Below are 14,454 nucleotides of genomic sequence, written 5' to 3'. Positions count from 1 at the left end.
TTACAAATATATATTATTCCTATATAATGTTTTATTATGATCAACTTTCAATTTTAATTCATCTATGTTGATTGTTTGAATCCTCCTATTGATAATTAGAATTATGATTGATAAGTTTTATTTGGTATAAGTCCATCCTGCGCAGATCACTTTGATATTGCCATTAAATAGCAAGTATTTTTTAAAAAGTAGAGTTGGATGGTGGTTAGCGATAAATTCTAGAACATATGTTTCATCTCGTTTAGAATTCATCAGCTGAATGTACTCGCAACTCAGTGTTAATGTTCACACCGGGTGCAAGTGCACATGGTGAAGAGATCCCAATAGAAAGAAAATCACGTCTTAGTTTCACTACCAGCCGCTATCCAACTTTGCTTTGAAAAATAATCCGATTCGGCTAATTAGAGTATAAATTCAGAACAATAAAACAATTTCGGTGAATTAACACGATAAAACACTTGCATAGAAAAATTTTAATCACTAGGAAACAGTGCATTTTTCAAAACAATAAATTAATATCAGACTCAAATAACCTAAAGTATTGTTCAGATAAAACAAGAGAATATGTAATGTAATAATTATGCATATATAAATAGAGAGAAAGATAGACGAACGATCTATGTTATATCGATTGAGTGCCCTCTTAGTATATGAATGTGCTGATCCCCGCCAATCAGAGAGGAACGAATTATCGATCAGAGCTGTGATACACAAAAGCTGTATGAGAAGTCTTGAGTACTACTCGGTCCTGCCATATGCCTAGCCCAGCCAGTTAAGTCCAGAACACCAATAACAGCCTCTGCAATATGAATCATTATTCACAAACATACTGGGTTTATATACCAAACAAACAGACCACATCGTACCATAAAATAGAAAATAACATTTGTACAATAATTGGCCAAATGTGGCTGTGAATAGGGGGAAAGTAATCAATAATAATAATAGTTCAAAGGTCAAAATAAAGCTTACGATAAAAGGAACACGAATATGAATAGTTTAGTTACTTAAAAATTATACAATAGGAAATAGATATATTACATTGGTCCATAAATAGTCCTCAAAAGTTACCATTCACAATTCTCTTCGGGATACAACAATCTATATAAATTAAGGGACTAAAGAATTCGTTAGAGACTACATTCTGATCATTTACAAATAGAACACTAGCTTCAGAAGTATGTTTTACTCAAGGAGAAAATATTAAAAATATCAACTAAACTACTGGAAATCCCGATGGTATTTTCTCTACCTACGATAATTGATAACTTATGTCCGGATATATTGGGGGGATATATATTCCCTAACCATTACTAACAAGTACTAGTTAGCATAAAACCTGAGTCCAGTAGGATGTTTTATTCAATCGGCCCCCAAATACCCTGGTACGGACGAGAGTGGGGAGAATCCACTCTCTCTCTTCAAATGCTCTCACATAGCCACGCGTATATAGCCCCTGCAAGGGAAGTCCTACTCATTGCCTTCTCGTGGCATTACTGTTGTTTACGAAATTGAGAGGACGAAAACCGAATTTCCGGCGCTTTAACCGAGTTGGTGGACATTGGAAGTTCACCTAGAGAGTTGGAGAACCCTGATTCCAAACCAATGGTGCATATGAGCCCCAGTATCCTGGGAGAACAAATGGCGTATGAATCAATCGTTGGTCACCGGCTACCATTGAACTGCATCTCCTCACAATGCTCCACTGCCTTGTGGATTAGACCTTTAGGTCAAAGGCTTCGGGTGTGGCCCCCTAAGAAAACCACCTGTTTCAGTTTGAGCACCTGAGCAGTATCACAGCCTCCACACAAATCGAATGAGATTTGTGTGGCGCATATGTATCTGGTGCTTCCTTGTAGCAATATTTATGTGTTTAAATAAATTTATTCAATCACTATCATCCGTAAAAATCTTAGTAATTAGTCAGACAAAATACGTAATATACCATTATCCTCCTGCTAGAAAAATGTGATCAGTTCACCCAATCCAACATCTAAAATTAATTGAACTAAAATGATGTAAATTTATTCTATCACTAAGATGATTATCATCTATTCACCATATAGAAAAGAAAAAAAATAATAAAAAGGCAATTTATGTTTATTACGCTCTAGTTATTGTAGTTGCAGGTATATCAAAACAACAGTTAGTACTTCATTTGATCATCTATTTCAGTAGTATTATTCATTTTTTGTTGTTTTTGTAATCATGGAAATCAACAAATTCTAATCATTAGTTCCTCTAATTATCTAAATCTTTGAAAATGTTGGAATATATACACATATATTACTTACACCTGTTACCCCTCGTGGAGGAGCATTGGTCGCCTAACAGCACTGTCCATCCAACCCTATCCTGGGCAATGTTTTCCAGTTGCTTTTCAGTTGCTATTCATCCTTTTCATATCTGCTACAATATCCCGATGTATTATGTTCTTTGGCCTTCCACTTTTTCGCTTCCCTTCAGGGTTCTAAGTTAGAGCTTCCCTCGTCAGAGTTACCGCCGGTTCATTGCCCGGGTAAAGGAGGAGGGTTCAGCTTGGGGTCGGCAGCCCCATCCCGTGGAAAATAATCTTGCTGAAAACACGCCAACCAGACTACATATATATGATATATATGATTGTAGGGATTGGTTGGTATCTGTTAACAATTACTGTCTAAATAGTTTTATGGTTATGTCTCCAACTATGATACTGAATAATTGAAGTTTGATTTACATCGAAAGTATTATTTCTGTCAAAAATTGAGATAAATCTTATTGAAAACTACTAACTAGCATGAAAAGAATATTCACAGATTTCCACAGCTTTTCATTATCCACATAACGTCTAATTACTATGTATATGCAGGCTAAGTTGTCTCTATAACTAAAAATAGGACGGTTATATTCTTGTTTACATACCTATTACGTATTCCATATGGTCAGCAACCGCCTACATCCATGCATAATAATCAGTGGTGCTCTGAAAGAAAGCTGGGAGCTGCCTAACTAAAACCTGACATTAGTTTATGAAGTAACTGACGGCTGAGCTAAACTGTGTTTGTAGGTGAAAACCATCTGGTTATCATTAGTGCGATTGTCATAACCATCGGTTGTACATATTTGGTAGTATAATTAAGAATCGGATGCAGTATTTTACATAAATTCACCATTAATTTTTTCTCAAGTCCTGATTGTAAAAACTATTTTAAACTTTATAATCCTTCCTTTCTTCTTGGGTCATATTCTATATATCTCACCATTTCCACAGTCTCTGACACTTACTAGTACATCTCGTCATTTTGAAATGGTCTGCTTATTAGAACCATTGTATACATGTGACAGATTTCATGCCATTTATGATTGACTGACTGACTTACCAATATATAGCACTTCACCCCATTCTGACTCAGATGCAATTTATCCCAATTGTCTAGTATAAAATATTATCGGAATATAAGTTAACAAGAAATACAAATAATATATTTCGATTAATATTAAAACATCTTCTTGATGAACATCTTGATTACTTACTTACTTACTTAAGCCTGTTACTCCCAATAGAGCATAGACCACCGACCAACATTCTCCAACACACTGTGTCATGGGTTTTCCTTTCTAGTTCCATCCAACTTTTGTTCATTGCTCTCATATCTGTTTTCATTTCTCGGCGGAATGTGTTTTTTGGTATCACTCTTCTTCTCTAGCCTTCAGGATTCCAAGTGAGGGATTGCATTGTGACGCAGTTGGGTCCTTTCCACATTGTGTTTCCTATACACTTCCAACTCTCCTTCCTGATTTATTCCTCCACTAAAATCTCACTTGTTCTCTCCCACAGTACGTTATTCTTCATAGTGCCTGGCCAACGGGTCCGAAGTATTTTGCGTAGACGATTGCTAATAAACACCTGTATCTTCTGCATGATGATGGCTTTCGTAGTTCTGCAAGTTTCTGTCCCATACATTAGAACTGTCTTGACATTTGTATTGAAAATTCTGATTTTAGTGTTGGTTGACGGTTGTTTTGAGTTCCAGATGTTCTTCAATTGTAAATATTCTACTCTTGCTTTGCCGATCCGCGTCTTCCCATCTGTATCAGATGATGAAACATCTTAATCTGAATTATATAATGTCTATGTCATTTCACAGACGTACGTCTAATAGAGAATAAAGCCAAACAAGCAAACAAACAAACAAACAATATTTACAAATCATATTATCTTTAATGAATGATAATTTTCCCTCCTTTCCAATTTCAAAGAAAATAGAATTTACTACGAACCAAAAAATTACAGAATTTGATCTCATTATTATTCTCTAATCAATCTATCTATCAGTTCATTAGTATTTCCCCCCCCCATTTTTCTAAAGTTTCCTTATATTCTCATACATTGTCTCTAAGGGAAACTATCACACATTAGTTGATGTTTTCAAGTGTAATCACTTTATTTGTTTTTTTTAAAGTGATTAATGTAAATCTATGTATGATTTAATCAAAAAAGGAAACAAAGATTCTCTTTTCATTTGTCTCAAATAATTCAATATAACATCCGTTTTTTTCTTGTTCTTAGATAAATTGCCATGTCAACTATAATCTTATATGAAATAGTTACTAACTAATTATGTTCCGTCTGTTTTTCTTTAAAAGCATATGACTTGTTAAGCACATATTTGTATTTCAATAGTATTTTATAGTCAGTGTAGACAATTAAGTAGTTTGATGTAGATCTATCATTGAAACTTATTGAAAAGCCTATTTAAAAAGAGAATTACAACAGTTTATTTATTAGATCCGTTTTTGTAATAATAACTACACATGAAATAACTACGAGTAGGGTGATTGACAGTAGATGGATAACCATAGCAAAGTGATGAAGCAGTGAAAGATTACCTCGTTGAAGCATAGAAATCAAGGATTTCTACTCATGATACTGTCAGAGGTTAATCCTTGAACCTTCAAACCAGTTTTCGATCAATTAAACTTAAAGACCCTGAATGTTTCACATTTCTAACTTCAATCAGTTCACTATATTCCACAATAATTATTCATTTTCATAGTTGAAATCATGAGTCAACTGAAGATAGACCACCATGGAAAACCTGGAACCACTGGATGACTGTTTCGTCCTAGTGTTGGGCTCCTAAGCAGCGCGCATCTACGATCCCGCACTAGCGAGATTCCAACCCAGGACCTACCAGTTTCGCACCAGAGCACTTAACCGATAGACCACCGAGCCGGCATCCAACAATGTCAATGTCTAACTTCAACCAATCCACGATGTTTGAGCAACCATTCACCAATGTTTTCAGTGAGTTGATATCTCTACAACAGACATGGTAGAACTCCACTGGTCACTGCTTCCCACTAGAACTCAAGGAAACATTCCTTGAAGTCAGTCACTAGTGAGCATATGATTATAGATCAGAGGGGTTTTGTGGAAATTTCAGTATTTTCATAGTTGAAATCATGAGGTATTATTCATTTCCTCAAACTTTCTATACCATTAATAATCATGGGAGCAACAGTGTCTTAATTTAAACTAGATTTGTTAATCCGTTTTAGGCTACAAATCATGTTATTCTTACTTTGTTCTTCAAGATGTGTCTGAACAGAAAAATGATATTCAATCACAGTTATGTAAATATATTCATACTGTTTACCTGGATAGGTTTTCTTCTGAAACTATCAGTTAATCTCTCGCATCTCCTAAAATGTCGGTTGACTATGTATCGACAGTTTTCTAATTGTGATTTGTTTGTATTCCTGATGGAACTTCTCTAAACGTCAAGAACAAGTTTAAAGATTTCACAAAAAAATAGGTCATGACCTAACTAATATTGTATTATCCAATCTGAGTATGTGATACGAAGCTGGAAAATAGAAAAGTTGTATACTCTTTGGAGTTAAGGATATTTTAAATGGTCAGTCGTCAATGAATTCAATGTGGTATCATTTTATACTATATTTAGCAGCTCGTTTAATAGTTAGAAATGATTTCTATACGAACCACATTATGAAAGGTTTGAATATAACTCCGAAAGTATGGTGACTATACTTTTCTTCAACAGAAGTACTTAATTATTTGATATGTACGAGATTGTTAATAGAATGATGGATGTGCACTGCTGAGGAGTCCCATAATAGGACGAAACAGCCGTCCAGTGCTTCCATGTTTTCCATGGTCGTCTAGCTTCAATTGACTCATGGTTTCAACTTTGAAAATACTGAAATCTCCACATAATCCTCTTCAGAATGATAGAATTATTACTGAATATTGATAATAGTTGGCAGCTTTAGAATTTATTACCCATAAAATGCCGAGAAATAGAGACAGACATGAGAAGAATGAACAAAAAATGGATAGGACTAGAAAGAAAGGCCCAAGACAGAGTGGGTTGGAGAATGCTGGACGGCGGCCTATGCTCCATTGGGAGTAACAGGCGTAAGTAAGTAAGTAAGTAAGTAAGTAAGTATAATCAAAAAGAAGACTCCCAGCAAGGCATTGATCCTTTCGACATCAATTGTCAAGACTTTCATTCCTTTCAATTACATGATAGATGATCTATACTACTTATATATTGATTTCAGTAACTTTTGTAATGTTTTTTATTATTTCAGAAATAAATTTCCAAATGGCTTATTTTCACTTACAAAAGTTTAAACAAACGGAAGGAATTTGTCCGAATTTCTTACAGTTGTTTATTTACTTAACTATATTTTGTTTATGTCAAACAATTTATCCAGTTCATTCATTAAGTACATTAAGAAGTTATCCAACTGTAGATGATGTTACTAATACAGGTGATATATGGTCATTAAATAGTCAAAATAAAAAGAAAACTATGGATCGACTTCGTGAATTCAATCGATACTTGAATAGTATTTTTCTTCGTCAACAGGTAGGTTACTGGTGAAGTTTACTCTAGCGGTAGTGTATTTCAGTCACGTTGATCAACTGTCCATACCTTTAACTCGAGCTAGTGTCAAGAACAACAGATCTAGAATAGTAGTAATAATAGTTGCTTTATTTATTACTATAGCATCAGCTGTGCAATATCGCAGAAAGATTTCTCTTCACGTTGATTGAAATGGTGTTTAACAAATATTTTTTCAATACTCAGTATCCGCTAGTCATTTTCAATAGAGACACCTTGTTATCAATTGTTTTTAATTTTATAACTATTCTTCTCTCTGATCAGCTATTAAACGCTTGGATTCTAATATATTCCTCTCTGGTATATTCAAATTATAGATAAGAAGGAAACTACGCTAGCAAGTGTAATGTTTAAGCTTAAGGTTTTAGTATCAAGAACCGTGACGAGTTATTGTAATGGTATGCGCCGAACCTAGAGATACTTTGGGTCATTCGGGAGACGTGTAGAACAGCATACATAAAAAAACATTTCACAATAAAGCATCCAATGACAACAGGTAATAACATAGACATGAGATTAAGACAATACGATTATCACAAATGGAAGTGCTACCGTCATGTTTTGAATTTGTTACTATTCTATGTCATTCACAAAACTGTCTCAGTACACAAAGATTCACTTCAATGTTATTAAATCTAAACATGCACAAAACAGGAAGATGTATTACAATAATTGATGAACTGGAAAATACGTAGCCCGTAAATTTGAGTAAGATGCCTAAGCTGAAGTTACTTTAAATGAACCAGTACTAGGTAAAACAATTGAAGTAGTGAATTTTGGATACGCTCATGAACTATAAGAATTGTGTAAAAGAAACCGGCTTAATAATGTTGAATTATTCTTAATAGTGAACTTGAAGAAATATCTCCATAAATTTTTGAAGTTGGTCACAGTGTTTTCACATTCGAAAGAAAGAAAGAAAAATGTAATGATTCTGCCTAAACAATGCAAAACCAGCTATTGAACCCTAATAGTTGTGCCGTGCATCGATGTAGCATTCTTCTCCAGAACAGCCTACTAGGCTTCACCATGTTACTATGGCTGGAAAGGGGAGGGAACAGATGGGATTTACTGAGAATCATACACAAAATAATATGGTTTATTGATTAAAATTGGTTATAAATACTTTTGCACGTTTAAATAATTCCAGTTTATAACCTAATCAATCTATCTGAGTCCCAGAGTGAACATCAACTCTCAGATGCAGGTACATCCAGCCGACAAGTCCCAAATAGGACGAAACGCGCGTCCTAGGTTCCACTGCTAGTCACTATCCATCTTTGCTTACAATGCTATCTGACAATGTTTAAACGAACTTTTCTCTTTCCCCGTATTTCTTTTAATAAATGATGCCTTTCTTTTATATCAATGAAGAATATGTATTGTAATAATCATTGTACTTTTGTCTTTCTAGTTTTATCCTGAAGAAAATGAAGAACCATATGAAAGTCGTAAATTCTGTAAGTAATGAAGATATCTATTTTATCATTGAAAGAAAAAAAAGAGAAATGGAGGGTATTTCCTATTTGACCATACTACTTAATGAAGTTATATGATTGTTTTTAATGGCACATTAACAGATATTTCAGTAGTATATTAACTAATTGGATTATAAAATGTTTATAAATTGCTATATGTCACAAGAGAGTTATGTTACTATCGAAACAGTTAATGAAAATATAATTTGATTGTTTAGTGAGTGATATAATGGAAAAAGAAAGTTTTCCCTGTTGTATTATTTGTACATGTTGTATGCCTACTTACTTGCTTACGCCTGTGACTCCCAATGGAGCATAGGCCGCCATCCAACATTCTTCAACACACTCTGTCCTGGGGTATATGTTTTATGCAGAAAATAATTTGTTTTAAAAAAAGAGTATGAAAGATTATTGTTGATTTGATAAGTTTGAAAATAGTTAGAAAAAAACTGAACCATTTGAAGTTGATAACAACAAATTAGTTAAAAGTATTTTAAAAAATTTAAAAAGTGTTATCAAATGATTGTTGAGTACAAAGGCTCAGAGGTGTTAAGGATACAAGAGAGGTAGAGATTTGATGTTCAGATCTCAGGATAAGAAAACTAGGCTACAAAAACCTCAGTAACACACAATGGTTTTTTATTTGTGCAAATGTCTTTTTGAATGAAGCTGTTAAGGTTTCGTACACATAATGGACATAAATATTGAGGAATATACGTTCATTGATTGTAATGAGCGTGTATATCAGGAGACCCTCATAATAGTTGTGAAGGTTTTCATTTCTCTGTTACTGATTGTTATAACTGATATATAAATGTGCTAACATTCAAGGGTACCTGTCCTTAAGAAAAAGTAAAAACTGTAAACACTTCTTCAAATGTCAGATGGTTATGTAATAAGGGGCAGTTGTAATATCCGCTATCTTTTTAACAGACAAACTACTTATTATTGTTGCGTATTTGTCAGTGTCTTATTGTTGATAGTGATGATCAACTCCTAGGAGTAAAATTAAAAACAAATTTAAACACAAATATTGGTACAAGGAGGCACCAGATACATATGCGCCACACAAATCTCATTCGATTTGTGTGAGGGTTGTGATACTGCCCAGGTGCCCAAACTGAAACAGGTGGTTTTCTTGGAGGGCCCCACCCGAAGCCTTTGACCTAAAGGTCTAATCCACAAGGCAGTGGAGCAACGTCAGGAGATGCAGTCCCATGGTAGCCGGTGACCAACAATTGGTTCATACGCCGTTCGTTCCTTCAGGATATTGGAGCCCATGTGCACCATTGGTTTGGAATCAGGGTTCTCCAACTCTCTAGGTGAACTTCCAATGTCCACCAACTCGGTTAAAGCGCCGGACATTCGTTTTTTGTCCTCTCAATTTCGTAAACAACAGTAATGCCACGAGAAGGCAGTGAGTAGGACTTCCCTTTCAGGGGCTATATACGCGTGGCCATGTGAGAGCATTTCAAGAGGGAGAGCGGACTTTCCCCACTCTCGTCCGTACCAGGGCATTTGGGGGCTAGGAGTAAAATAAATGAAAATCGATATTTAAGATTCATTTATATAAAACTCATAACATTTGATTGAAAATTGAGCTTTCTAGTTCCTCAGCTGTCCATAAGTGTGTTAAATTTTTTAAAAAAAATTTCTCAACGGGTCAAGTGACTTGAACTGAATCAGTTGTCTATGATACTAGCTACATATACTCATTATTCTATATACTCAGTTAATTAAAAAAGCATAAACGAGCTCATTTGATGAACTAAGAATATGATACTTATTTAAACGATTAATAATAAAACTGTCAATTACAGGTATAATTTTAAATCATATCTTAATCATTTTAGAATATTTGAAATAACAATATCTAACTATAATCTTAAATTGAGATATTTACTTAACTACTAATATCGTATCATAAGTAGTATATTGCATGTAATGTCTTTTTTTTTCTTCTTCTTCTTTCTTAATACAGCTGTTCTGTCCAATCAAAATAAACGAGATTATTTATTTTTACGTGGCTAATTCATTTGAACAACTATGGATATAAATGATAAAGCTAATAAGAATAAAAAACGATTACAATCATCATGACTTGTTTGAATGAATTTCATATCGTTTAAATGTATTTTACTTGTTATTAGTTTATTGAGTACAATATAAATTTCTCCATGATGAGTTTCTTTTCTTATCTTCTGATTATATCACATAATACTGTGGTATGTGCTACTGATATCGACAGATATAAGTAGTATTTACCATCAAACGAAAGTGAAATAGTTGAAAGCGTGAGTCGATTGAAGCTAGTCCGCAATGGAAAACCCGGAAGCACTGGATGGCCGTTTCGTCCTATTGTGGCACTCCTCAGCAGTGCGCATCCATGACCTCGTCTCGCGAGATTCAAACTCAGGACCTACCAGTCTCGCGCCAGAGCACTTAACCGATAGATCACTGAGCTTGCCGGCATCCCATGGTGTTAATGTCTAACTTCAACCAATCCACGAAGTTGAGCAACTGTTTACCAATTGTCTTCAGTGAGTTGTTATCTCAAAACAGACGTGGTTGAACTCCAGTAGTCACTGCTTCTCACTAGAACTCCTAGATTTACCTCTCGAAGTCAGTCACTAGTGAGCATATTATTATTATTATTATTATTATTATTATCAGAAATGGTTTTTGTGGAGAAAGTGAAATCCCTTTAGGTAGAAGGTTAAGAAACTCCGCCTGTAGCTCATCCGGAGGCTACTGGCTGTCCCAAGCCTGGATAATAGAGAAGGGTTGAGCATGGGGTTAACGACCCTATCCCGTAGAAAACTAACTTGTTAAAAAAACGCTAAGCTGGAAAGTAAGAAGGTTAAGAAGATCTAAGAAAAAAGAACGAGAACAAAGAATGGTTGGTGTAAAAATGAAGGAACAGTAAAGTTTAAGACATTGATTGACATTTTGAAAATGAAGTATTTACGGTATGGTTCTCAAATTTTACTAAGATGTTCTGTAATCATGTATTCAAATACATTTGATTGTTTCCACTTATGTTCTCGTTCACCATAACACAGGTCATCTTAAGTATTAATTAGATATTTAAGAATCAACTGTTTGAGAATCGAATGTTTGTTCAGCAACTTAAAATGTTTGACAGTAGTTATGTCTTTAAAGTAACGTCAAACGAAGAACTGTGAAATAAATAAGCATTACTGGATAATCATTTGGTTCTATTTTGAAACTGAATGGCTATTTACGCCATCGGTTTGACGTAAGAATAGACATAGAAACATCACATCCGACGTCGACCACTAAATTATTCAGGTTTTGATACCAAATGAGAGATCTGAAAGCTAACGGTATCATGCAGGACCTAAAGGTCTAGGGTTTGATTACTTTTAGACTTAAAAATACACACCGTTGTAAAGTCGTATAGTAAAACAAAACAGCTCTTCATTCTTTCCTGGTATTTTGCCCTGTCGCCTTCTTTTTGGGTTCCATAGTTGAGGATAACTGTTGAAGGGTTGGATCTGTCAGTTGCCGCCGTATGAAGTTATCAAGTGATTCCATTAATACTAAAACAATTTGAGTAGTTCGTGACTGGTTAGAGTTAGACATTAACGCCGTAGGATGCTGGCTCAGTGGTCTATCAGTTAAGTGCTCTGGCGCGAGACTGGTAGGTCCCGAGTTCGAATCTCACGAGGCTAGATCGTGGATGCGCACTACTGAGGGGTCGTACGATAGGACGAAACAGCCGTCCAGTGCATCCAGATTTTCCTTGATGATCTAGCTTCAATTGACTCATGATTTCAAATTTATAAATTCAAAAAAATGTTCACTAAATTATAAATGTTTATTTAAACAAATCACATGAACAATATAAACTCTTCAAGTCAGAACTTAATAAACTGAGTTCATAATTAAAGGGTACTTAAAAGTGAAACATTGAGGAAACATAGAATGATAGTTACTAAGTTTAAATTTCAAATAAAATGATTGTTTAAATAAGATACGTATGATTTTCTCATTTAAACTTACAAGTAGTATCAATATTGTTTCAATATATAAAATCAAAAATTTTCATTTAAGTAGTATAAATCATTTCAATGAAATTATTTCTTGTCAATCATTTTCTTTTTTAATGGATAACGTAAACTTTTCTTATGACGATCCTTTCTTCGACGATTTTTATTATGTTTATCCTTATCATTTCGTCTAGATCTTCTAAAAAGACCCGATCTTACTGGACTGATCATTAATGTCTCTGGTTCAGTTTCATTGAATACTTTATTCTTCGGATCTTCAATTTCTTCAACTTTTGAAAAAATCTGATTGATTGATGGATAGTGAATGGTAGAAGTCGTTGAAGGTTGTATGAAATCATAAAAATATAATGCGAAACTTATGTAACACATAGAGGATAATAATCCTGGAGAGAATGTCATGTTGTAATATTCAATATTCAATTCATTAAAAGGCCAAGTTCTTAGTGACTATTTATATTAGTCGATTTATTATGATCACCAAGGTTGTTGTTTTTTTCTCATCTATTCAATCCATCTATCCATCCATATTTAGAGAATGGTCAAGTTACATTCAAAGTACATATAAGTGGTAAACTAATTAATGATGAAAATAGTTTTAATATTGAAGTCAATTTGTTTGTTTATATTTAAATAATGTTGATATCTAATTTGAAAATTTTAAACAACCCAGTTAATTATATTGAAAATTGACAATATATATGGTGATATATTTAAAACTAGATAATAGACATTTATTGAATTCCATAAAGTTGAGATCATGAGTCAATTGAAGCTAGACCACCATGGAAAACCTGGAATCATTGGACGGCCAATTCGTTTTGTTATGGGACTCCTCATCAGTGCACATCCACGATCCCGCTTCGCGAGCGAGATTCGGACCCAGGACCTACCAGCTTCGCGCCGGAGCACTTAACCGACAGACCACTGAGCCAGCATCCTACGGCGTTAATGTCTAACTGTAACCAATCCACCAAGTTGAGCAACCATTCACCAATTTTCTTCAGTGAGTCCCTATCTCACAACAGACGTGGTTTGAACTACACCGGTCACTGCTTCTCACTAGAACTCAAGGAAACAATCCTTACAGTCAGTCACTAGTGAGCATATGATTATATGTCAGAAGGGGTTTTTTGTGGAGATTTCAGTAATTTCATAATTGAAATCATGAGTCAATTGAAGCTAGACCACCATGGAAAACCTGGAAGCATTGGACGGCCGTTTCGTCCTATTGTAGGACTCCCCAGCAGTGCACATCCACGATTCTTTTAATTTAAATTTTAAAGAATCATCCAAAATAATAATAATAGTATCGAAGAAGCCTTTATTGTATTGTCCTGTTGTGATGAGTTGAAGTTTTTGAAGTATAGTATGAACTAGTAATTTCAGCAATAATGCAATGTAATCAAGAAGTATTAGATAAGCATGAACGAATGTAATGTATTTGGAAATCAAAATCAAAACAGTTATCAATACGAATAAATCATTGGTTCATTCAAACACCACACCTGTTCACACTATCAAATGCTTTCTAATAGTCAATGAAGTTGATGTAGAGTGATGAATTCCATTCAATTGATTGTTCCAAAATGATCCGTAGAGTTGTGATTCTGTCTGTACACGATCGATCCTTACGGAATCCAGGCTGTTGATCTCAAAGTTGGATGTCGACAGAGTCCTTCACTCTGTTTAACAATACTCTGTTAAAGACTTTTCCTGGTATTGAAAAAAGAGTGATGCCCCTGTAGTTATCACACTTCTTAAGATCGCCTTTCTTTAGTACATTGAAAACTAGATCATAGACAGTTATTCTATTCTCTTAATATGGTAACTTTGAGGACTATTTATGGACCAATATGATATATATACTCCCTATTGTATAATTAAGTGAAAATTCCCATTTTGACATTTGTTAATTAAAAAAGGAACGAATCGAGCGAAGAAATTTCTTTTCAATTAGTTTTTCATCATGGCTCTACACTAATATATATATGATTTACAATAATTAAATAACACTCATGGAGTAGATAC

General features: G+C 34.3%; 2 protein-coding genes across 2 annotated transcripts in view; one reads left to right on the top strand and one right to left on the bottom strand.

Moving 5' to 3' along the window:
- Smp_122500 (hypothetical protein) overlaps positions 1-10,423 on the top strand; it is a gene marked incomplete at both ends in the record, with an annotated part of 15,173 nt that extends 4,750 nt beyond the window's left edge. The window contains 3 exons of the mRNA XM_018795218.1: positions 6,598-6,878; positions 8,329-8,374; positions 10,374-10,423. Coding sequence (XP_018649553.1) covers positions 6,598-6,878; positions 8,329-8,374; positions 10,374-10,423 — 377 coding nt within the window. The remainder of the gene's footprint in view (positions 1-6,597; positions 6,879-8,328; positions 8,375-10,373) is intronic.
- A 1,861-nt stretch (positions 10,424-12,284) lies between these two features.
- Positions 12,285-12,825, bottom strand: Smp_114660 (hypothetical protein; the record flags this gene model as incomplete). Its single annotated transcript, XM_018795217.1, has 1 exon — positions 12,285-12,825. One exon carries the CDS (start codon positions 12,823-12,825, stop codon positions 12,493-12,495), a length of 333 nt encoding a protein of 110 aa, XP_018649552.1. The 3' UTR covers positions 12,285-12,492.
- Positions 12,826-14,454: the final 1,629 nt, after the last annotated feature.

The sequence above is a fragment of the Schistosoma mansoni genome, chromosome 1 (assembly GCF_000237925.1).
Source record: "Schistosoma mansoni strain Puerto Rico chromosome 1, complete genome".
Lineage (NCBI taxonomy): Eukaryota > Metazoa > Platyhelminthes > Trematoda > Strigeidida > Schistosomatidae > Schistosoma > Schistosoma mansoni.
The sequence above is the reverse complement of the archived record's forward strand: the minus strand, read 5'-3'. Positions and strand labels throughout refer to the sequence as shown.